General features: G+C 49.6%; 1 protein-coding gene across 1 annotated transcript in view; it reads left to right on the top strand.

The window, feature by feature from the left end:
* The first annotated feature begins 845 nt into the window (after window positions 1-845).
* Window positions 846-25,387, top strand: part of Zc3h3 (zinc finger CCCH-type containing 3) — an 88,509-nt gene continuing 63,967 nt past the window's right edge. Inside the window, exons 1-3 of the mRNA XM_055626421.1 lie at window positions 846-922; window positions 2,129-3,410; window positions 4,904-5,100. Of these exons, the coding sequence (XP_055482396.1) occupies window positions 877-922; window positions 2,129-3,410; window positions 4,904-5,100 (1,525 nt within the window). The 5' untranslated portion in view covers window positions 846-876. The remainder of the gene's footprint in view (window positions 923-2,128; window positions 3,411-4,903; window positions 5,101-25,387) is intronic.

Consider the following 25,387-nt stretch of genomic DNA (forward strand, 5'->3'; position numbering starts at 1 on the left):
CATAAGCTTTTAATCCCTGCACGTGGGGGGCAGACGAATGCAGATCTCGAGGCCAGCCTAGTCTACATGGTAAAATTCAGGACAACCAGAGCTATATAGTGAGACCCTGTCTCGAACAAAAACACTGCATAATATCCCATTTCCATTGTGAACAGTATTTTGGGTTTTTCTAGTTCGTTATAATGAATAATGACATACAAGTCTGTTAGAATCTGTGTTTTCTACTCGTTGATGATACACCTAGACGTGGGATTGTTTGATCACGTGGCCAACTATAGCACTGAGTTTTCTTCACTGTTTTCTCGAGGCTGCGGCCTTCCTACTAACCGCGCTCAAGGATTTTCTCGTTTTAACACCTGTTAGCACTCGGAAAAACAGCCTCCGAATCTTTTCCGCTGTTCTCGTGCTGCCGCAGCAAAGGCGTTAAAAGGGCATACCTTTAATTGCAGGTCCGGAGGCAGAGGAAAGTAAACTTCTAAGAGTTCGAGACCAGCCTGGTCTACAGAGCCACTCCCCCCGACCCCAGCCAGGAATACGGAGCGAGACCGCGTCTCAAAAGAGTAAATAAAATGGATGTCTGGGTACCGGGGGAACTGTTTCCAATCCATCGCCTCCAAGTCTTTCAAGCAGCCCACAGAATAACGCGGACTAAGGCGCAGGAAAGGTGTAGAAGCCTCATCGCCCCCACTTCCGACGCTTCAGGATGACGATTCAGTCTTATTCTGCGCATGCGCTGCCTCACGGTTGCCGGGGCAACGGTGCATCCCAGCGTATCTGGGCCGCGTCGAGCCCTGCGTTCTCTCGGCCCCGCCCGGGGGAAACAGTCGCGCAGTGATGACGTCGCGGGGGCCTGGCTGGGCGTCGCGAACTCCGGAGATGGAGGAAAAAGAGCAGCTGCGGCGGCAGATACGCCTCCTGCAGGGTGAGGGGCCCGCGTTTGGGGCTTGTGTCCATTTGTTTCTTGTGATCGCCGTAGATCCTCTCGGAAGCGGGCGCTGTCGGTCGCGGTCTCCTGACGGTCGGCTTGGGTGGGCGTCGGAGCGGCCGGGTCGGGTGCGGCCCACGGGTGACAGACCCGCCAGGCTTCGGGACCAGTAAGCGGACCGGGCCTCAGAGGGCTGGCAGGAGAAGCATGGTGGCCTACCCGCAGGTGGTTGCGTCAGCCGGCCTCCGGGCCCGTTCGGCTCCAAAGCGTTTCTCTACCGCTGCCGTTGAGTGCCTTTCCCTCGATTCAGGCTAAACTCAGGGCTGAACAGGCATCAGCTCCCCCAGATTAAAATTTTAGACCCAAGTTGGTCTTTATAAGGTTTCACATTGTTTCAAAAGTTTTTCCACAGAAAATACTTAGGGGTCCGGAAAGACTGTGCTGAGGAGAGTCCAGATAGCCTCCCTCTTTGTGGCTTCTTTTTGGGTTTCTCTAACACCCGACCTGAGGTGTCTGGGGGTGGTCTTTCTGTGAGGATTGAGGGAGGCCCTGTGGGTGGGGTGTTGGTTATTTGAGACCCAGTGAACCTGCCTGCGTTCCTCCAGGACTCCATGAATCACTTCATTGGAAAATCCTTGTGGTGGTGGCATCAGGTGTTTTCTGTGGGAGATGCTGCTGTTAGCTGGTGGATCATCAGTGGGTGTATTCTATTGTCTTTCAAGTACAGGGTTATAGGGCGTCAGTTCTGAGTAGATTACTAAGGTGCACCTTTTCCATGTGTAGGCCAACCAGGGAGTCTCTGTGGAGGACTAGTCCTGTTCGTATCCAGGCACCACAGGTTTTCCGTGATGGTTTCTGGTCCCTAACTTTTTTTGTATCTGGAGTAACACTTGCCCTCAAGAACATTGTGGACCTATGGTACCAGTGAATAGAAACAGTCATGCCACAAAAGCTGCCGTTTCCAGGATAAGTGGGCAAAATAGTAATGAAGTAGTATTGATGGGGATGCACTCACAGAATTGACAAGTCTAGACTTTGGGCTGAACTTTCTGTGGTTTCCACTCACTTAGAGGTACTCTCAAGTCAGCACTGGGCTCAGGAAGGAGAATGGGTTCTGTTATTATGGCAGGGATAGTAGTCTTGAGTGTTGCTATTTTTACTCACACCTCCTAGGTAACTGAGCCTGTGATTCTGCCTTCGCAGGTCTAATTGATGACTATAAAATCCTCCATGGCAATGGCCCTGCTGTGGGCAACTCAGCTACTCGGTGGCAGCCACCTGCTTACCAGAGTGGCAGGACTTTTGGTGCTCGCTACTCTCGTCCAAGTCGGAGGGGTTTCTCCTCACACCGTGGCCCCTCGTGGCGCAAGAAATACTCCCTTGTGAATCAGCCTCTGGAATCCTCTGACCCAGCCAATGATTATGCTTTGCAGATGTCCCTCAGGTCTAGGGATAGCCATCGTCCTGACCCCCAGCAGCACGTACTGGAGAGACAGGTCCAGCTCAGTCCAGATCAGAATATGGTTATTAAAATCAAGCCACCCACAAAGCTGGGCTCCAGCAGTGCTTCAGGGGTCCAGCGGGGCTCTTTGGAAAACTATGGTGACCACTCCTGGAGTGACCAAAGACCTCAGGGAAGTGAGGTTGAGCTCTCTGATGGACAGCTGCAGCCTGCAAGGCCAGGAAGAACCAAGGCGGGTTACAGCGTGGACGACCCCCTCCTGGTCTGCCAGAAGGAGCCTGGCAAGCCTCGGGTGGTGAAGTCTGTGGGCAGGGTTAGTGACAGCCCTCCTGAGCATCGGAGGACCATCAGTGAAAGTGAAATTGCCGTCAAGGCACACTTTCCATCGCCTGCCCTACCCTCACGCACTGGTGTGGCTCTGGGCCGGAAGGTAGGCCCCCATTCTGCCAGCTATGCTATGCAGCTCATTGGAGACCAAAGAGCTGGCCATGCAGACCAGCCAGCGTCTGCTCCTATCAGACCATCGACAGGAACAAGGCAGGTCAGGGAGGCCTCACTGCAACGAACCAGCAAGTTTCGTAAAAACAACTACAAATGGGTGGCTGCCTCAGAAAAGAGCCCCCGGGTCACTCGGAGAGCCCTCAGTCCCAGAACAACTATGGAGAGTGTGAACAAGATCCCTTTTGGTACAGCTGTGAAGACAGAGAAGCCACAGTTTAAAGTTGACCCAGAGACCAGACCTGAGAAACTAGCCGCGTCATCCAAGCTTGGACCCTCTCCCAGCAAGTACAAGTGGAAGGCTTCCAGCCCCTCTGCTTCCTCCTCTTCCTCTTTCCGTTGGCAGTCTGAGGCTGGCAGCAAGGACCGTACTTCTCAGCTCTCCCCAGTGCTATCAAGGCCCCCCTCAGGAGGCAGACCATCAGGGGGATCCAGCAGCTTGAAGCCCCTCTTTGGAGAGACACAGCTCTCGGGTTACAAAGTGAAGAGCCGTACCAAGATTATCAGGAGGCGGGGCAGTACCAGGTGTGCATTTCACCCTCTTGCAGCATTCTGTCTAGGTGGGCGGGGTGGGGCTCATTAAATGTTTCTGGTTCCTGAATTAGGGAATTTTGACCTTAGTTTGTGCTCCCTTCCTGGTTTCCAGGTTGGGGGAAAAAGAAGGCCCATGCTGGGTCTGTTCCGCACCACTGATGTGTGACCTAAGCTCGGAGCTTTGTGTGTGATTTTGGGTCATGTTTCTAGTAGGGAGTACTGTTATGTAAAGATGTGTCAGGTAAAGACTGAATGATTCAGGGGCCTGCTTTGGGCCCCAGCAGGGATGGGGAGGCAAGAGTTCTGGTGCTGGCAATCCTGGCTGACCCATCCTTTTTTCTTTTGGTGAGACGGTAGGAGGTCATTTCAGGTAGTTTCCCTTCTAGGTGGGCAGGGTTCAGAATCATATGGTGTCATGCCAGGTTATGTGCTTGGGGAGCAGAACCCCGGATATGTCCAGTGTATAGCAGTGCGTGAATGCTGTATGGCTGTTCTGGCCAGAACAGTGGGTTATGTGTCTGAACTGGGTGATGGACTAGGGTGCTGGGCTCTGCCAAGTGTGCCTGGGATTTCCTGCTCTGTTTTTACTTGAGGGCTTCAGGTTCCAGGAAGTCTGACATTTTGGGACACTGTGCCCTAGCCCAGACAGAAGGATGCACCATTTTGCTACATTCAGCGACAGTGAAAGGGACTGGTTCACTGCATTCCTCAGGCTTTCCCTTCTTTGTATTCTGTTGCCACCTGTAAAGTGTGCTGAGGTGTTAGGTAGCCATCACTCCAGAGGAAGCAGATTGGTTTTACATCCCAGCTGGTCCTTTGGTGGTGGCCAAGAGCCCAGGCCAAGCTACTGCTTTATGAGTGCATATCACTTCTGAGATCGCTACCCTTGCGTGATTGTGGGAGACTGAAAGATGGCATCATAGCCCAGAGTATATGGTCAATGGTCAGGAGCTTCAGGTCAGCCACTGATGGCAAAGGGCAGAGGGTCTACCTATACCATTATACAGTGTTCTTCCAAAAGACATTTCCTCTCCTTACCATGAATCTCCCTGAGGAAGTTTTTCCTGCTGTCTTAATTTGGTCTTTGATTCTCTATAAGCTCACTCCTCTGGCTCTGTGCTCCAGACATGTGCTGTTTGTAATTATTTGACCCTGAGTCCCATCCTCACAGTGCCTAGAGGATAGATTTGTTCTTATCCTACTGGTGCCCTTCTTTGGAGGGGGGGGGAGTTGTATCCTTGAAGATGTGCTGGGGAGATGGCATGTAAGCATGCTAGCAGCTCCTTTTCAGGAATGCTGTCCTTCTCCGTCATCTTTTTCTCTCGTCTTGTGCGGGGACTCATCTGGCTTGGAGAAGGGCTGGGGCAGGGTCTGCAACCATTCTTCTCTGCTTTACTTGGAGAGCATGGCAGCCTGTGCTGTCTCCAGATGAGGAGGGTACCCAGTGAGCCTGTTGGCAGTTTTTTTCTGTTTTATCTTCATAGCCTTCCTGTGGACAAGAAGAACAGTCCCTCAACTACCGCCACCACCAAAAACCATCTTACCCAGCGTCGGAGACAGGCCCTCCGGGGGAAGAGTAGCACCGCTCTAAGGAAGACTCCCCAAAAGGGTCTGATGCAGGTCACCAGGCATCGGCTGTGCAGCATGCCGTCTAGCCGGGGCCACCTCTCCACCAAGGAAGGTACGACAGGGAGGAAAGCTCTGGGTACTGGCTGAGGGTGGCCTGCACTCTACCAGGGTGGTTAAAAATCATGTTAGGAAGGTGGGGTATGGAGCCCGAGTGAAAGGCTAGAGAGAGGGGTGAGCTGGACATGGCTGGGCTCCCAATGGCCAGTTGAGATGGGTTGAAGAAGCTTACAGCTTTGGGTGGAGAAGATGGAAAGTCTGCTAGTATTGTTGCCTGGCAGGGCAATAGGAAGGGCTGTAGGGCCCTTACTGGAATCCCTCTAGGTTAGTACCACTTGCTTGTGTCTGTGGAGTAGAGTGTGTGGCCATATAGTCTGGGGACAGCAAAGATTGTTTCCTGGTGTAGTGGCTGGCACAGTGTCCTCCAGCCCCACAGGTGGCCAGGGAAGAGTGAGGGGTAAGGGTTCTTGAGTTCAGTGGCTCCACCTGTTGTGCCTTGGATGTGTTAGGGGACTATGGAAACTTGCTACTTTTTCCACTAGGGGTGGGGGAATGGATAGCCTCATAACTATAGACAGATGTGATGACTTGCACAGTGCCTCTGGTATTCCTGTTGCAGGAAGGGCTCTGGGGAGTCTTTCTGTCCATTATTCACCTGCTTACCCACCAAGCATGTGATGGGCACCTTGGGGCCAAGAATCATCATGCTGGTTCCTGGGGATGCTGAGCCACGTTTTATTGGAGACAGATGGCTGCATGAGCCTTTGTAAACAGCCTAGACAATAGGCTTTTGTCCTGAGGTGTCCTGAGAACAAGAAGCAGAAGAGTACAGTTACAGGCTGCAGGGAGGGTGTAAACACTAGGCAGGCATTAGGAGTACTTCTTAAGGAGACTTGAGTGAGGAGAGGAAATAGCACTCAGCTGCGCAGGTGGAGGCAGTGGTGCAGCACAGATCAGAAGGAAGGCCATATAGCCAATGTGCTGTATGGGATCAGTAAAAGGGATTATCCCAGCGGAAAGGACACTAGGTGTTAGGGAAGGCTGTTTTTCTGCCACAGGAAGGAAAGGGAGTAGGTTCTGCCTAAGTTGTGATTTCAGGGCAGGATAGAAGAGGGAGCCAGGAAGCAGCTTGTATTGCTGCTCTCAGGAACATCAGGTGCAAGGGTTCGGCTAGCAGGCTGGAGTAGACAGTGAATCAGGATGACTAGTATGCAAGGCCTGTGTGTGAGCTCAAGGGAGGGCTGTCATCTAAGCAGGAAATGGGCCGTGGAAACAGGAAGGTAGCAGTTCCAGAGACTTCTATTTGCACAACTCCAGATAGGCAAAGACCACAAGGGTGGGCTGTCTACAGGAGGTGGGCCTGGCCAGTTTTGGCTAAGAAGATGAGAGTGACAGTGGTCATTTCTCTGGGTTGGAGCCTGGGTGGATTTGGCATGCTCCAGGAACTGGCTGTGGCTTCCTCAGTTCCCTGCAGCAAGGCTCACTGTCTGCCTTTTTCCTTGCGTGTCTAAGAACCTCAGCTGGAATGATGTTCAAGGCTCTGGCTAGTCTGTTTGATTCTCTGGGGTCTTGCTACATTGCTGAGTGGAGCTTTTCCATTTCCAATCAGGTGCAGCCCCCAGGCTCATGTGGCTGTTACAGTCAGTCTCCCAGTACTTGGGGTCAGTGGATAGGGGCTGCCCCTTAAGCTAGCCAGTACTTAGGGTCTTCTCTTACTGCTGCCCCTTAAGCTAGTACTTAGGGTCTTCTCTTACTGCTTCCCTCCAGGAAGATGCGTAGTCGTAGTTCAAAATTTTCCTCTTGGTGCCAGTGTCCTGGTGTTTAGGGAGTGACCTGATTGTTCAGTAAATTTTGTGTGCCACGGAATGTGCAGCTGCTCTGGTGAGCCCCTCCTCCATGTCCCTACTCGGCCCTACTGTGTGGCCCGTCGGCCAGCAGAGGGCGCACTTGCCCCTCTTATCTCTCCATCCACCTTTTTCTGGTAATTGATTGCCTAATTTCCTCTTTATGTGAAAGAAAGCAGATATCAAGTAATTTGCAGCAATAACCTGCTAATGCTGGGCCAGTATCGAAACTCCCCTGTTCATTTCAAGTGGCAGATAAAACACTAATACATAATTATCCTTGCAAATTGGATTGTTTTAAATAACCAAAAGGCTACGGCCAGAAGAAAGCGATCCCATCTCCCTCGAGTTACTCTTGCAGCGTAATTGCCGCGTTCAATCAATTTCCCTGGCATTAGAAATTCCATCACAATCAACATTAAGCTTTATTCATTGTGATGGCTAAGAGCCGGGCCATTTCTCCTCTTTTTCTTAACTGGCAAAATTAATCAGGGAAAAGATTTTAAACATTTACCCGTGCGAAAGAGGTCAGTGCTGCCACTATATTGCTCAGCAGATAAGGGGGCTAATAAAAAGAAAATTGAATTACTAATGATCACCAGGAACCAAGTATATAAAACCTGGCAATCGCCAGTTCAGGAGAAGGAGAATCAATTTTCTTGGGACAAGGTGCGCTCATTTTTTATTTTGGCGCGTATTATCAGCAATTTAATTTGAGAGCGCATAAACAGGAGGAAACAGTTAGGGAATAATGAGCCCGGAGGTGTAAAGTGCCGCAGGATATATGCTGTACACAATTTATTTGGCACAACAGATAATCGCTTTAATTGAATTCAAAACTGCATTGTTCAGCAGCCATGGGACTGCTCATGCCTGGGGACCAAGAGTGTCAGGAAGGTTCCAATCTGATGTGGCATCTCCCTTCTGGTCAGCCTTTGGTTGTGGGCTGGGGTGAGAGCCCCCAGAGAGAGCCCTGAGGGGCCAAGGAGACATGTGTGCTAGGTCTGCTGCTGAGACCTGCTTGGTCAAGGCATTTGGGGAAAGGAGATGAACCTTTAGGGATGCAGCAGTTGGTGGCTACCATGTGATGCTCTGCTTCTGGTCAGTGTGGGCATATGGGACCTGGGAGGCTTGGAGTGAGCTCCCAGGCTTACTCACACAGGGCTTGGTCTAGGCCTGCATGTGGCATGCTCTTGAGTTGTGTGCATAGGGTGCTGTTTAGTAAACCAGCCATCTTTTACCTGCTGCCCTAGCTTAGCTAGCTGCTTAGTACCAGCAAGTCATGGGCTTCTAACCAGCAGCCTTTTGGAAGCATTAGCTGTCGACTGCCACTGTGGGTAGACAGATTGTGTGTCATTACCTCTCAGAAGCAGGCTTGGATACAAAGACCCTTGTCATTTATCTTCCCATACTGGATATGTAGCCATTGCCTGTCCTTTTCTTCCTGTAACTGTGTGTTAAAATTTTGGTCTTGGGGCTTAGTAGTTAAGAACATTTACTGCTTTTGCAGAGGACTCATGTTCAGTTCACAACTGTTTATAACTTTATCTGCATGCATGTGCACATATCTGCACATGGACACACACGTAGATAACATTTTAAGATAAAATATTTTTAAAAACAGGTTTGGAACAATGGCCTAGCAGTTAAGAGGATATACTGCTCTTCCAGAGTACTCCAGTTTATTCCCAGCACCATGTCAGGTGGCAGCCAACTGCCTATAACTCCTGGTCTAGGGGATGTGACAGCTCCAGCTTTCATGGACACACATACTCAGGTTTAGAAACACACACACACACACACACAATTAAAAATAAAATGAATTGGTTTGAACATGGAGGTACAAGTCTTTAATCCTAGTACTCTGGAGGCAGAGGCAGGTCTGTGGATCTCTGAGTTTGAGGCCAGCCTGGTCTACAGAGTGAGTTCTAGGACAGCCAGGTTTACACAGAAAAATCATGCTTTGAAAAACTAAAACCAATCAAACAAACAAATAAAAATTTAAAATATCTTAAATACACAAACAAACCTTGGTCATGCCCTGGAAGTAGAGCCTTCTTAGGTAAAAGGTTACTCTGGTAGGTTCTGGGCTGGGGCTTACCAGAGGGTTGGATAATAAAGACTAGGTGAATTTTCACTGTGATATCATGCAGATGGGCTGACCTGAGACATAGCAGCCTCCTAGGTGTTCACATGAGCCTCCTGAGCATAGTTACCTGCCTCCAGTGCAGAGTTCTTTGGCATGTGGCAGGGACCATCCTTCAGTTCACTCTGGTGGCCCTGTGGTATGAAGGAACCACTGCCAATGTTTATAGGTAAGAAGCAGAGTGACCAGTCATATTGGGTCACTGGAAGAAGGATAGTTAAAGGTATTGGCCCCTTGTCTGGCCAGGTATCACTTAGTGAAGGTCCTCCTGTCTTGCCTAGGCTGAGAGTCTGCTGGGATGGGTGTTCATTCCCACATTCGAAGTTTTTTAAGTAAGTGCTCAGGGAGTCCTCCCACTATAAGCTCTGTTAGCCTCTTCTTAGCCCAGTGCTCCCCACAGACTGGGTAGTTCTTTTTGTCATCCTCAGCCTAGGGTTGGCAACAGTCTGAGGATTGGGAACTCCTCAGATGTTCACTGTTTGGGAGCTGACCCTACCCTTTAGCTTCCAGACATTCTGAAGGCAGCCTCCCCAGAGCTCTGGCCAGGCTTTCTTGGTGTCTGGGTGAGGTTGCCTTCATACCGTGGTAGGACAGCTTCTCCATTGTCCTTCCTGGCTATATAAACAAAGGTGCCCAAGCCTGCTGAGTGCTTGATCTTTTGTGCTTTTAGGCCCTGCCCATCAACTTACTTCTTTGGCCCTTTAAAAGGCCTTGTGTTCCCTGATCCCAGCAGATTTCCCAAGCAGGCTTTTCTGGTATCTATGGGTCCTTTCAGAATCATATTTTTTAGCCATTCTGGGGAAGGGGCAGCTTGCAAGGTAGTTTTGAGCATGGGAGGAGGCCCATCTATATTTCTCCTGTAGTCATTGCTTCACACTTAGTTTGTCATTTGATCTGTGATACTGGGGATTAAACTCATGGCCTTGAACATATCCAACCACATGCTCTCCCATTGAGCTATATAGTCTCTTTTTTGCCTTTTGTTTGTTTTCTGAGACAGGGTTGGTTTCTCAGTGTAATAGCCCTGGCTGTCCTGGAATCACTTTGTAGACCAGGATGGCCTCGACCTCATAACTTCCTTCCTCTGCCTCCCAAGGTCATGTGCCACCATGCCCAGCCCTCTCTTTTGTTCTTTATTTTGAGACAGTGTTGCTAAGTTTTTCTGGTTGGCCTTGGACTCACACTGTAACCCTGAGAGGCCTTGAATTGTGATCTGCTTCAGCCTCTTTGGTAGCTGGGAGCCTTACTTTACATATTTAGTTTTTAGACTACGTATGTAGTTAAGGATGATCTTGAAACTCCTGCCTATGCCTCCTGAGGTTATAGGCACGAGCCACCATCCTGGCTTTCACTTCTCCTCCTTTGCCAAAATACTGTGGGGCTTTTGCCTCTGATTAAGCTTGCCTTCTCTCTGGTTAGGTTTGGTCCTTTAAAAGCCCTGTGCCTTTTTGAAGGCCCCACTCCTTCTAGGCTAGGACCTGTTTATTCATGGACCAGATCCCACCGTTCCCTAGCCAAATCCTATCTGTTCTGGCCAGACACTAGACTTTGCCTCCTCAAGAGGCCCTGCCTCTGAAGGCCTTGCTCATCTCTAGCCAGACTTCTCGTTTCTGTTAGTAGGCCCTATCTGCTCTGGCTAGCCATACCTCAGCACTCTGCATCTGCCTACTTTTTGCACTGTGATCCTCTTTCCTCAGATATCCAGGGCCCCTGCCTTCATCCAGGCCACTGCTAAGTGCCCATGGTCACGCTTATCTACTTTAAGATCACCATGACATTCCCACTTCCTGCTTCATTTTTGGCAGTATGTGAATTTCTGTATTTATTGTTTGTATTACCTCACTAGAAAGGTCCTGTATGAGGGCTTTGTCCTACTCTTGTCACTTAGATGTGAGTCTGTTGGTGCAGAGCAAGAGTGAGTTAGCTTATTCCACTGCAGAAGCACTGTTTGTGGTAGGATTCTCTTCTGCAGAGTGTTCTGGGTGAAGGTTGTTCTCTCTAATTCTGTCACTACATATGTTGGAAGCCACCTCCTGGCCTGAACCCAAAGTTCATATTGGGTGAGCAAGCCCTGCTGGTTGCAGATAGCTGTTTCCTATGACTTAGGCTGGGCAGGGCTTGGTCAGTATGTGGGCAGGATGCTGTATGTGTATCATGGTGTGTTTTGTCTGTTGAGAGCAGCACTGATCACTTGGGAGACCTTAGGTCTTTCCAAGGCCCAGAACTGGTGATGCATCACTATATTCAGCAATTGAGGATGATGAGAGAGTCTGAAAGGAACAGATCTGGCAGGAGAAACAACAGGGCTACCTGTTGGGATATCATTCCTGCCCTGTACCAAGTGTTCCTGGTGGATGGGAGCTAGTACTGTCATGCTAGGAAGGTCCATGAGCTTCCTGTAGCATCGGCTGCCTATGGGATGGCATTGTCTCACCATCTGTGTCACTGAGGACAGTTGGGGGAATCTGGGAGCAGGAGGGTTGGCAGATGAGAATGCTCACAGGCTGGCTATATAGCAGCTGTGTGAGCTGCAGTCTCTCAGGTGCCCAGTCCTCTACTTGGCCCTAAGCTGTGTGTCCTCTGGGAAGCTGAATTCCAATAGAGTTCATCCAGAAAGCAGAGACTGAGGTACAGAGCTTTAGAAGTGGCAGCTTGGTTGTAACAGCGTCTTTTCCTACCTGACCTAGGTTTGGGCAGTAGCTCTTGGTGGTCTTGACTGGCTGCCTTCTCCAGTGCAGCCCAAGGCATGGGTCTTATCTTGCAGGGGAGCAAAGAGCTGCAAAGAAGACCCCAGGTTATATAGCAAGGATGCGTGTTGCTTTCTCTCTAGTCATAACCACAGCTGTGGCACAGATGCTGTGTGAAAAGTTGTAGAAATGCATTGGAGCCTATGGTACTTGTTGGTGTGCTCACGGTGGCTTGTAGTACCTGGCAGGGAAGGGCCAGGGGTCTTGGTGAGGGGCCAGGCTTGATAGACACCTTTTAATGCTGGATTCTGGGAGCAGCCACATCTGGTATTCAGGTTCTGGAACTTGCTGGAGATATGGTGCACATAAAATGGCTCAGCCTATTCAGGCTGCCATTGTCTTGCTGAGAGAGTTTGGACTGTCTATGTTCTATGCACTACTGTCCTACTATCTGGGTTTTTTGTTTGTTTGTTTGTTTTTGTTTTTAATCTATAAAATTAGAATTGACTGGCCCCAGGGTCTCTGCAGACCAAGGAGCTGGAGCCTTCAGGTGTTTCAGACCAGTGTGGTGTTTCTCTGTGTTGTGTGGTGGCTGCTGCTTCTGCTGCTTCTGCTGCCCAGAAAGCCCTGCTGCCCAGTGCCTTAGGGGTCTGCGATCCATTGTTGCTCACTGGTATACAGCTGGGCTGTTTGATTTTACTACGGTTACGGCAAACACTGTTAAAGGGCATGAGAACAGTTAAATCTGGAGTCCTGCTTTCATAAGGGAAAAAAGAAAATGCTGAATTAGGCTGTGGGAAAGGCATCCGAAGCGATCCTTGGATCTTGCATAAATTATCAGGCACGCTGGAGGCCTCCAATTTTACGTTTGTCACAACCATGCTAATTAATTATTCCACAAGAATTGGCATGAACACACGTGTGCGCTGCTCCTGGTGAGCTTGCCCCTTCTGACTCCAGGCTTGAAAGGGTGGTGGTATCAGGGTGGCTGGAGCTTGTGTCTTTAAGACAGCTGGCTTTCACCCTCTGCCTTAGAACAGTTTGGCTAGCTTCTCTGTAAACTGAAATGAGAACAGCTCTCTTGTCACTTGCCTCCTAGTCAAAGAATTGTCTATTTTCTATATGTTTTGACTGACTTTGAATCAAATACTGCACTGTGGCCACGGAGCGTGGACTGGCTTGAGGGTCTCAAGAGCTTAGCTTTACACTGGGTACTGGGTTGCAGAGTTAAGCTTTATCCAGCTGCCTCTTGCTGGGCCCCAGAAGCTGCTGACTCCCTTGAGGGTACACTACTGAGCACCCAGGGATTTTCCCAGGGAATATGGCATAAGAACTGTTCTAGATACCATCCCCCATGGCCTGGTCTCTCCTCAAGCACAGTCAGAAAGAACCAGAGGCAGCATGTGAATTCAGTTTAGCATACTCATCCCTTGTTTTATTCATGGCAATGGGGTGGGTGCCACGTGTAGGCAAATATCCCTAATATGGAATTAGAACCAGTTTGTGGTGGGTTGTGGGCTTCAGGACGTAGTGACAGGGTTCTAGGTGGGCCAAGAAGGGGGCCCATGCCCAAACCTGTTTTATGAGTGTGAGATAGGTTCAGGGGCCTGGATGTAGCCCATGAGCCAGCCTTAGCATATGGCTCTCCAGTGCTGGCCTGTGTCTCGATAGTGGGCTTTCCAGGAGTCTCTTTTTGTTGGCTAGTCTTCAGGTAGGTGGTTAGTGGTCTTAGGAATGTAATCAGTCCCACTGTACTGGGGCAGGTGACAGAACTCTGTGAGCCCAGAGCACACCCCTCTGGTGGAGAAAGGCCCTTGATGAGCTCCACCCAGCTTGTTCCTGTGAGTGCTGTTTTATCTGTGGCACTGTGTCTATAGTAGGTCCCTGCCTGGTATTGCTTCTTATGGCATTTGGGGCTAGAACCTGGGTGTCCTGCAAGGATTTGGCAGACCATGCTATAAGGATTCAGAATCTCCAAGTTAAGATGTTTCACATGATGGAGAACAATGATGACACAGTGTGCCAGACAGCCTGGCGTGTGTCACCAGTTCATGACTTAGGTTCTTAGACTCAAGGGCTCTTCTTAGGTCTACTTTTTCATAGGTTGGGGAGAACCTTCCCTCTAAAACCAGGCAGAGCCAACAGCAGCAGCATTGTTCTTGGTGCTCAGGGACATGAGTCCCATGGAATGATACTGGAAGCTGCCTGTCTTAGAAGGGTGTGCTCTTGATGAGCGTAAGAGCATTCCATGTGGAATTTTTTCCTGCTTAAGACAGCTGGGCATGGAAGGCAGCTGGGTAGTTGGGACACAGTGTTCTAGGATAGGCAGGGTTCCTCTTGAATTCTCGCCAGGGATTCTTCCTGGGTGCCTCCACACAGTGACAGGACCTGACCTGGTCTCCTCTGGTCAAGCATGCTAAATAGAAAGGGTGTTATTCCCTGCAGAACTGCGCTGGGAGCTTCAAGGCAGCACCCTAGCCAAGACTGGCTGAGGAGAACAACCAGGCCTATGGGGGATAGGAGGTACCTGCTGAGAGTTCTGGGGACAGGTGGCTGAATAGGGAACCACTCTCACTCCATGGGCTGGCCTTGTGGAGGGAAGCAGGGTATGGCTTCATGGGACTAGAGGTCAGGCTGCCATTGTTGCTTGAGTGATGTACAGAGACCCTGTTTAGCACCTGTGCTGGAGCCCAACAATAACATTCTGAAATTTAGCCAGGGTGTGTCTGAATTTGACATGAGCAGCCAGCTGGCTGGGCCTGTTCCTGCTCCTGTGCTTAGCTAGTAGGTCTGGACCTTAGGTCTGATAGCTGTGTCTAGGGTCTCTAAGGATATGCTTTGCTTAAAAGGGGTCTCTGAAAACATTCTTTGGCCATTTCCTTCATGCCTGGGTCTTCTTATTTTTAAAGGGAAACACATGCCTGGGTGGGGTTCATCTGGTTCTAGCTTAGGATGGCCTCCTAGTCCTATAACTTGATCTGGGCATCACAGCTGCTGTGCATGGTTGGTGAGCACCTGAAGACAAGGGCTGAAAGTCACCCTGCCTCCCATGCCAGGGACTCTCATCTGCCCTGAGAATGAGGATTGGTTGGGGTTACAGTGCTTGAAAGTCAACAAGCAAGGAGACCGGATATGGAGGGGCTCATGTTAGGACCCCACCTACCACAGAGGCCTGTCAGCCTGAGTACCTGAGGAAGCACTGGGTGGGACAGAGGCTTTATAACTATCTAAATGTGCAACCTGTATAATTTCATTATAGGTGTAGCTTTTCAGAATTACTACATTTCATTCATTCATTTATTTTATTTTAGTGTGTGTGTGTGTGTGTGTGTGTGTGTGTGTGTGTGAGAGAGTGTGAGTGTGTGTACAGTGTGCACACATGTGCCACACCATGTATGTGGTGGTCAGAGGATGCCTTCCATTATGTGGGCCCTGGGGATTGAACTCAGGTTATCAGGCTTGGTGACAAGAGCTTTTATCTGCTGAGCCATCTTGCTGCCCTGCTTTAGCTGTTTTCCTTAAGTTAATTATTTTTGTTTTTCTCCAAATACTTTATAGTTTTTATGTGACTTTCCCCCCTTTGACCTGTGGGTTATAAAAGGTACTTTTAAATTTGCAAACATGTAGGGATTTTGAAGTTATTTTAATTAATGATTTCTTCAGTTTGTGTGTGCACTTGGATTTCAGGCCTTTGATGTTTCTGCAGTTTTGTAACTCAACTTGTGGTTTTGGTAAATTGCATTTGAAAAGAATGTTATTCTGGCTGGCCTGAAACTCGGTAGAGATCTACCTGGCTCTGCCTTCTGAGAACCGAGTGCTGGGATCAAAGGTGTGCACAACTAGGCTTTCACTTAGTCATTTTTTCAAGTCCGGGTCTGGAAGAAAACATGCTAGTCCTGCTTTCACCTGTTTGTGCTGCAGATTGAACCCAGGGCCTCACAGATGTTTTGTGTACTTTATCTTACCGAGCTCCACATTCAGCCTGTCACTGTATTTTTAAAGGCCATTCATTACTAAGATAGCTGGCCATCCCATTGTCTGTTGTGTTTTTTCCTTAGTTTTGAGTCAAATCTTACTTGCTCACATACTGTTATTTTATATAAATAGTAGACAATGTGTATGAGAAATCTGAAGAAACTTGAGGATGGATGATGTCTTCTTTCAGTTGAATGACAGGACCTACAGAGTCAATCTTCTAGGCCAATGGATGATTGTCTACCCAAGGAGGGACTCTTTGCTGGCAAGGCCTGGGTGGACTATAGCTCTATTAGCCCCAGGTTGCCTGTGAAGGGGTTGGGGGTATAGGACCATTAAAGTCCAAGGATGCCCTGTGAGCTTTCAGCTCTTCCCTGGCAGTACCTCCTTACCCCAAGAGTTCACTGGGCTTGATGGTCTAGTTTAGCTGAGTAGAGTCTGTCTTAGTTAGGGTGTCTGTTGCTATCATGAGACACCATGACCAAAAGCAGCTTCAGAAGGAAAGGGTTTGTTTTGTTTATACTTCCATATCACTGAAGGAAATCATTGAAGGAAATCAGAGTAAGATCTCAAGGTAGGAACCTGGAGGAAGGAACTGAAGCAGAGGCCATGGAGGAATGCTGCTTACTGGCTTGCTCCTCATGGCTTGTCCTGCTTTTTTTTTTATAGCACCCAGGACTAGCCCAGAGGTGACACCACCCACAGTGAGCTAAGCCCTGCCACATCAATCACCAGTCAAGAAAATGCCCTACAGCCTTGCCCCCCATGACACTCTGGTGGGGGTATTGTTCTCAACTGAGGTTCCTACTTCTCAAATGACTAGCTTGTGTTAAGTTTATATCAAACCAGTAAGCACAGAGTCTACGCAGGAAGAGGGCCAAGAGTGAGCAATAGGAACTCACTTAGTTTAGCCACATAGCTTTACAAACCTTGGACTCACCTTCTCATCAGCGGGCTGAGGGTCTGAGCTGCTCTACCCAAACTGTCATTAACAGAAGAAGGTTGCTGTGTCTTGTGACCTCTATGTAGCTCACTGACCTGGAGCTTCTCGAGTTTCTGGAGCGGAGTGGTGGGAAGGTTGCTTGGTGGATTGAGCAGCTTTGGGGATCCTGGAGGCAGCCTTCCTCCTGTAACTTTCTCTTTCTTCTACCTCTAGGCCCCTGGGAGAGGCTTGAGAAGTCCTGCCTGGTTAGGATTCTGAACCCACTGTAGCTGAGTGTGGGGCTGCAGAGTTTGGTCCAAGTGGGGAGTATTCCCAAGGCTGTACTTGGGTGAGAAACTCCTGTGTTTACACCCAGCTCATTAAGTGGGCTGCTGAATGAGATTGAATGCTAGCTGCAGAGTAGAAGTGGATACTGACAGGCCCCTGAGAGGAAACTGCAGGGAGACTCAGTACTTTGGAGTGGCCCAGGGCAGTGGGCTCTGATGTTCAGGTCTGTTAGGTCTCCAGTACTAATTCATGTTTTGGGTAAGTGCTGACTGGCTCAGGGATATTGTTGAATATAGCAAGGGAGTAAGTAGGGATAACCCATAGCAGGCAAGGACAGGCTAAGTTGGGTCTTGGGTTTCCTGAACAGCTTGCTCTTTGCTCTTGTAGCGCATTGTAAGCTAGTGCTGTTGTTAAGAAGGCAGCCAGGGAAAAGATCTGAGGGCCAGGGACCACCCCTGGCCAGGAGACCAAGCAGGGCCTTCTCTGTGTACTTGCTCATTGAGGAATTACCACACTTAGAGTCAAGTGAAAGGCCAGAGTCAGGCAGAAAGGCCATTGTGGTGCTTTTGGTTGGAATGCCCCAGATTGAGCCCCTTGCTGGTCTTCCTGTTGACATCTGTAGCCCTCCTGGCCGACATGCCCCTTGGGAACATGTGGCCAAGATGGAGCCTCACCCTCCCATGATATCTTGCCCACTGGAATCTAGACCCCTAATGCTGGGGTCCCTTTGGTAGTTCTACCAAAGGAAGATGTTCAGATAGAGGGTTTACGATGTGGCCATCTCAGGGCTAGGCTGTGTGTGCCTCCTCTGCTGTCAGAGCATCAAGATATAGGAATCCCTGGAGAGGAAACTGCATTCATCGTGACCTGGTTTTTGTGGATTTTCTGATTTCTTCCCACACCCCACACCCCCACCTTTCTGGCCATGGCCATGGTGGTGGCTTAGTGTTGCTAACAATAACTTGTTTGCTGAAAAGGGCCCTCATTCTCCACAGGAGGCTAGTGCCTTGTCAGGAGGGAGAGGAAGAAGAGTGAAGAGGAGGAGGAGGCATGGATTAGGCAAAGCCTGCTGGAGAGGAAGTCTTTCAGGGCCAGGAGTGGCCAAAAAAGTACCATAGTCACATAGCTGGGGGTTTTCAGGGCCCATGGCCTTCCAAATTGAAGAATTAGTCTAAATGCATAGAAATTGATGGAATTTGCAAAGAAAATCTATAGCTGGGCACAATGACTGTAAATCCAACAGCTTGTGATCATTAAGTGTCTAGTTATTTGTGGCGTTGTCTGAGTGTCTATCTCTCAGGCCTGGCAGGAAGGAACCATGGGCCTTGGAGATAAGCTCCTGGATCCCGATCTCTGTTTTGATACTTTTCATCCATTAGTTTTCTGGGGCTTCCTCAGGGACCAGCAGCTGTTCATGGCCTACATGCTTATTTCCACTGTAGATTGGTCCCTGCAGAGTTAGGACAAAGCATCCAATTCAGGTAGACTGACAGGTCACTGCTGTAGGGGAGTCCTCTGACTAGAAGCCAACCACACTCTTCCCCTTTCTTTCTTATAGTACTGAGCCCCACAGCCATCCAGCCCCGAGCAGGAGAACAAAGCTTTTTCCCCTTTGCCCTGAAGTAGTGATGCCTTGGTGGAGATGTTGGCTATATGCATACACCTAGAGGGGCCAGTCTTCTCTCCTGGGGCTAATGCACAGGCTACCACAGGCACCTGTCACATACCAGTCACAGGTTGCCTGGCCTTCTGCTGTTATGAAGTAGGTGGAGTAGGCTTGGGGCACAGTTGGTTCTGGGCCTCTATCTCAGTTGGATATCTCATCCGGTAGATCTGGCTAGTGTGATTCAACATAGGGCCTGACTAGAATCTTGCCTGTGTTCTTTCTTCCTTCTCCTTGTGGAATATGACATCTAACTGGGACACCAAAATTCAGGTAAGTAGCCCAGACACAGGCTATCCTGAAGTGGGTTGGTGTTACTTATAGAGGATAAATCCTAGGTCATAATCTCAACTACTTTCTAAGCCCTAGCCACCTGAGAAGAAAGTTTTGGGAAAGGGTTGGGCACTCTAGCAGCTGGCAGCAGAATCCTTATGTGTGTCTCACAGGATGCCCTGGAATTCTGAATGGATCACATGAGGACAGTTCCAGGTAACTCCCTTGACAAGGTTGTGATAGTCCCAGCCAATTATCAGGAAGCTTGCTGGGGCTCAGTGGATGACAGGTTCTGGGGAGTTGCCATTTACCTGCTACAGCTGTGCTGGGGGAGTAGATTTCAGAACCATCTGGACCTGTTCCATATCAGCCACTCTGCTCCAGGGCCCGCTTGGGACATGCTAAGGGAACCCTATGCTATTCACAGGACAGAGTGCTGTGCCCAAAGATATATATTTGGCATAGATAGCCCTCCCAGCTTGTTAGTGTATGTTGGGGCCGCTGTGAGATATGCTGCTGTCCTGGATGCCTTTCCTGAACAGTCATCCAGAGCCCAGGCTTTTATAGCCAGGGCTGAAAGTACTTCAGACTGCAGACAGTCCTGTGGTTAGGCCCTCCAGCCTCTCCCTTGTCATTCTTTGTGCTCGTCTAAATTAGCCCTAAAGCTGTGTGTTTCCTCTTTATAGAGCATTCAAAGCTGCATAGGCTGTGAAGGGATCTGGCAGCTTTTCTTTAATTGCCCTCTCTGCATCAGTAGCAGAGCGTCTAAGTGGTAAGGCGCATGTCTGTGAGAGCCTGGGTAGAAGTTCTGGCTCTTGCAGTGGATTGATGTCACCTACAGAGGATAAATCCTGGGTGGTGATATTGGTTACTTTCTGAGCTCTAGCCACCCAAGAAGAAGGTTTTGGAAAGCGTTGGGCAGTCTAGCAGCCGGCAGCAGAATCCTCATGTGTGTTTCTCAGGATGCCCTGGAATTCTGAGTCCTCACATGAGGACACCAAGCCCTTCTGAGCTATGGCTGCACCACAAGTCTAGTCCTGTATACATTTGTCACCGTATGGTCAGAAGGTTGAAATTAGACTAGTGTTTTGGGGATTGTCCCATGAGATTTGTTTTCCAGGCTCAGACCATCTGTTTGCCTCTTTCTCACTCAGAGTAGTGCTGCGAACCTTCTTTCTTCAAGACCAGCTGAGGAGCCCATGCTGGGCTTACCTTCCTGGGAGGTATCATTCTAACGTACTCACTCTCTTCATTGTTTTCAGGACCCCACCTGCCCCAACTCCAGAGGCCTATGTAACATGTGTGTCTCCCGCAAGCTACGCTTTGGGTCCTGGAGAGGCCTACCTGGCTTCTGACTATGCCATCTAGATGGGCAGGGGCAGTAGTCGTTCTGCCCTTATACCTGGGCTTCAGCTCCCAGGGTTCCTTCTCTAGGTCTTATGGTCAGGTAGCCATGGGGGCTGCCTTGGGTTGTTGGTACTGACTTGGGATGGTTCAGGGTTAGCTGCTACTGTCTGAAGCTCCTCTGTGGTGCCATTAACCTAGAGGAGGCATCACCTTGGAGCCCTCAGTCCTTGGGCTCTGTAGGTGAGTTAGAGGGCTGCGCCTGGGGTGGGTCAGGACTGTTTGAAGATGCACCCACCAGTCTTCCACTGCAGCTGTCTGCCTAATTCTGGTTGACTACCACCTGGTGGGCTTTGTACCCCCAGTCCTTCCCCATACTATAGCATGGTTTCTTCTGCCCCCTTATTCCCTCCCTGTTCCCGCCTCATTGGAGGGTCTGTGTTGTGCTGTAGTGAGGACCCATCCACTCCAAGACACCTTTTGCCTGGCCTCATATGGCATTTGCCACTTCCTGGCCTCAGGCCTTAGCAGGTTTATTGCTAGTGGATGGGAAACTCCACTATTTTTCAGGTTTTGAGTGTGATGGTACCTATTTTCCCAGTGGGCTTCATTTGAGGCCAGGGAGGGAAACCTGCTGTCTGCTGAGATCTATACTGGGCTGAGACTCACAGAGATTCTTGCTGATCCTCAAGGGCCCAGTCTGTATTGTCAGCAATGTGGGCAGGCCTTCTTGTGCGCGCATGCTGTGTGTGTACAAGCACGCGTGAGTGTGAACGTGCGGAAGCACAGGTGGACGCGTTTTCTGAAAGCTACGATATGAAGCAGATCTTCCCCAAGAGTGTAGTTCACAGTACAGGCTCAATGGCATTCTCCCAGAGGCGCTAGCAGTCAGGCCTAGAATACTTAGTATCCAGCTCCAAGGGTTTCCCTCTGCAGCTGGCTCACTGCTCTATAGAAGGACAGGGTGGCCCAGAAGGAAACTGAAGAGTGGCCAAGAAGGGCCTGATAACCCGGTGTTAACAAGAGGAATACAGCTTCCTCTTAGTTGTGCCTGTTTTTATAGCGTGTGTTTTCCAGACTTCTTTTTAGAGCATCTTTTCTTGGCTCTAACTCAGGAAGTAAGAGGAGAGATGCCAATAGAAGGCCAAGCTGTGGTGAGCAGGATACTGGTGCCCTCTGGGGGAGGTTTACAAGATGGAGTTAGGACCTCAGGCCATCTGGCAGCCACCCAGCCTTGTGATCTATCCTCTTGACTTCGGAGTCTAGCCAGACTCCACTGGCGGGAAGGTTATATGCAGCTCACTGCTATGGGTGAGAGGGAATGAGCCTAGTGGTGGTTCAATCTATCGCTTTTTAAGGGATGCTGAGGCTGTTTCCTCATCTGGCTGTCCAAAATAATTTAATAACTTTATCAACTCAGGTTCTTTGGGGCCTCGGAGATGTAGCCTGGCCTTTGGCCTCTCTTGTCACTTTATCTTGCTGATGTTCACATAGCAGGGCCTGGAGTTCTGGGGATATAGGTAGCTGTGACCAATGGAAATTGAGGGGATCTGAATCTGCATTAAGAGGTCACTGTGGCCTGTCCCCTGAAATTGTGAGGAGGGCCTGAGCATTTTTCTGCCTGCGGTGTGGTACTGACATGGGCAGGCCCTGTCCTCTGGTACTGTGCTTCTGCCCTTGCATATCAGAGAGTCTGGCTAGTTTCCATGTGTAGGCATGGTCTCTAGAGGGCATGGGATATGAGCATCCCAACGAAGAGGGGAAGGGACACAGGGTCCCTAGGTCACAGGGATGGTGGAGCAAGGATGAAACCAGTTGGGTGAGTTGGGGCTATATATATCCTAAGGATGGGAACAGCGGGTTTAGGGTCAGGTTTTTTTCTTTGGTATGTACTACATTATGGGTTTTGGGCTGTGTCACAGAGGGAGCATTGAGCCTCTTCATTTTTGGAGCTAGTATCACAGCAGATCAACAAGGTCATGATCCATGACCCAGCCAGGACTCACAGGACAAAGGAAGGTCCTTTTCCATATGTTGTCCATATGCGTAAGGTTCTGTAGAATATTGAAATAGAACAAACTACCTTCTAGACCGCCTGGGACCTGAAGTTGTCTGGGTGTAGCTGCAAGCTAGTTTGGGGCTACCTGGGAGGTCCTGTGAGTTGCACGGCAGGCCTGCTGCCACTCTGATGGTGGCAGTTCTCTGATAGTGGGTGGCACTATCCTTCCTTCTTCCCTCACTCGCCTTTAAGGTCTGGTAGAGTGATAGTTAGAAGGGGAGGGGAGATCCACCCCCCATAATCTATAGCGACTGTCACACAGCAAACTACTCCCATTTCATACAGGCGGGTCAGGTGTCGTGCACGATCGATGGCTAGCGCACAATAATTACAGGAACTAGCAGCTTGTGTTGCTTGAGTGACTCTAGGAAGAGTAGGGTCTCAATCTTCCCTCTAATAGGGCGCTGACAGTCTAGGCGGCAGCGGCTTTGGTGGCTGAGTGTTGGGCTGACAGTGTTGTCATTAAACACCAGGTAGTGTGGAACAACAGAGAACACGGATCCTGCACAGGGGGACAGGGTGCCTGACAGCAGTTATTTGTCATCACAGAGCTGCCCAAACTCCTCAGACTGTGGTGCGAATGGCTGCTTAGGGTGACTTATGGCCCTGTCTGGGGCTGCTGTTGTGATTTGATAATCTGTAAATGTTTGTCAAAGATGGATTCCTTGTTTCCATGGTGCTGCAATGAGGGCTGGTGACAAGCCAGGCTGTGGGCTAGGAGAGGCGGCCAGCCACTCAACCATACACCTGAGGAGACAGAATGGCTGAAGTTTCTGGGCCTCTGGTCAGAAACCTGAGATGGGCTTGGGGTCTGACAGCAGAGAGCTCTTTCTCTCCCAGGGCTGGGTCTTTCTGTTACTTCTGTTTGGGTGAGCATGTGTGTACACGTGTGTCCCTGTCTCTCATGCAGCCGGAAAATAGAAAGCCTGTTCCTAGAGCTGCCCATTTGACTGTCAGTTCTCCTCTGCTGGTAAGGACTCAGGCATGTTTTTCTACCATTTTGGGATTCTGGCAGGGCCTTTCTAGAGGCTAATGAACTTCCACCTGCACGTTGCTTTGCTGCTGTTCCCATGGGGCCTGCTGTATATACTGGCCTTGTCCTCAGAGTACAGAGCCCCATCATGCTGCCTGTGCCCACCTGCAGATCCAGGGACTTAGCTGCTTGTGGCATGTCTTCTCTTTTTTGATTTGTTGGGAACTATCAAGCATGGGAAAAGTAGAGTGATTTATTAGACTCATAAAAATTCATACTTTGCGATTCCAGTCATCCCACATCTGAAGCTTGTTAGAGCACGGTCCCTGGCAGCTCCTGCCGCGCCAGCGTGGCCGTGTGTGTGTGTGTGTGTGTGTGTGTGTGTGTGTGTGTGTTTCACCAGTCGTTCCCTTGCCTTAGCTGCCATTCTGCCTTATTTAGAAAAACAGACAGACAGGTTCTGGAAGCACATGAATGACTCTTTCTCAAAGGAGAGTGATTGGGAGGGCAGGAATTTTGTTGTGATAATACAGCTGTACATTCTGCGCTGTGTCCTTCTGGGTGAGAGCAGGTGGGTGGAGCTCATTGCTCTAAAGATCCAGGCTGAAGCTGGTCAGGTGTTAGAGCACTAAGTATGAGTGGTCTCTGGGGCTAGTCGAGGTTGGCATTACATTTGTGTCAGACAGACAGCCGCCTGCCTATAGTCTTTGGGAATAGGTAGAGGTATGAGCATAGGTAGAGGTGTGGACAGGTTTAGAAGGCCAAGTTCAAGTGTGCAGGCATGATTCTAGCAGTTGTCATGGATGGAGGATGTAATCAATGTTTCTGTAATTATTGCCTGCCTGATAATAGTGGGACTGGATCCCTCTGTGTCTTTAAGAGGCTCCTGTAAAGGCCACTTGGCCTGGTGCCCACATGGCCCAAGCTAGACCCATGTGCTAGGTGGTATAGGCAGGTTGCTTTCAGTTCTTAAGAGTCTTGCTGTCTTCTCATTAGCATATTGAGGGCCTGACATGATCTTCAGTTCTGCTATTTTTTTGGCATTGTTTTATGTGAGTATATGAGAGGCAGAGAACTCTCTCCTTCTAATGACAGGGACATCTGATCATCTATCTGTTGCCTCCCTAAATAGGTGAGGGTCAAAGTTATCTGAGAAGCCAGGGGACAGGGGCAGACCTTCAGCTCTTTCTGCTTTGATTTTGTTTCCTCCATAGCCATTGAGCCCCACAGCCTGCCAGTGCTACCAGCAGGGAGGCAGGTGTCACGCATGAGCAGACTGGGATGCGGTGCTCATCAGTACTGATTATTTCCTGTACCCTAGGGGACTCTGCTGCTGACCGTCTGGCTGTTATGACCAGGGCTAGAGGCCCTCTGTTCATAGTATCTGGAAAAGAAAAGCAGTTAGAACTTTCTGGCTAGGTTTCAGGGACCAGAAGGGAGAGGGTAGACTTCTAGTGGGTCTGGGCAGGGTCAGGACCCAATGGATACTCTTGGGACCCTGCCAAGGACTGGCCCTTAGGCTGTCTGGGTGTACAGTGCTATGAACTGATGCTAAGTGGGAAGCAGTGCTGGTTCTATGCACCCTTGGTCCAGTGGGGATAATTATTGCTGGGTAGAGTGAATAGGACATGGTAACATACCTCAGCTCTCTAAAAGAAGGTGCTATACACTGAAACAGCCAAGCCTGGCTGCAGACTTTCTTACATAGATGAGGGGTGATGATGGAGATGGAAAGAGATCAGAAAGACTGAGAGAAAGACACACAAAGGAGCCTCTGTGCCTCTGATCTGGGAGAGTGTGTGGTCAGCCTTTGACTTTACCTGGTCTCAGTAGGAACTTGGCTGTTGGCACCACACACAGATGTTCTTCCCCAGGTATACTTCCAAGCAGTGAGCTCAGGGCTTCAGGGCTGGGCTCTGTTGGAGCTGTTATTTCCTTTGGCTAGCCTCAGAGCAGGATGTCCCAGCTCTAGTGTAGAGTCACACGTAACTTGGTTTGGCACAGAGCTGAAGAGGCAGTAGGAAGAAAGCTGAAGCTTTGGTTTCACCTTGTACAGGAGCTATGGGTATCATACTCGGAAAGCTAGCCACTAAGCTATAGAAAAAAGAAATTATATTTGTGGTGTGTGTGTGTGTGTGTGTGTGTGTGTGTGTGTGTGTGTGTGTGTG

Source organism: Psammomys obesus, unplaced genomic scaffold, assembly GCF_907164565.1.
Source record: "Psammomys obesus unplaced genomic scaffold, mPsaObe1.curated_primary_1811, whole genome shotgun sequence".
NCBI classification, from domain to species: Eukaryota; Metazoa; Chordata; class Mammalia; order Rodentia; family Muridae; genus Psammomys; species Psammomys obesus.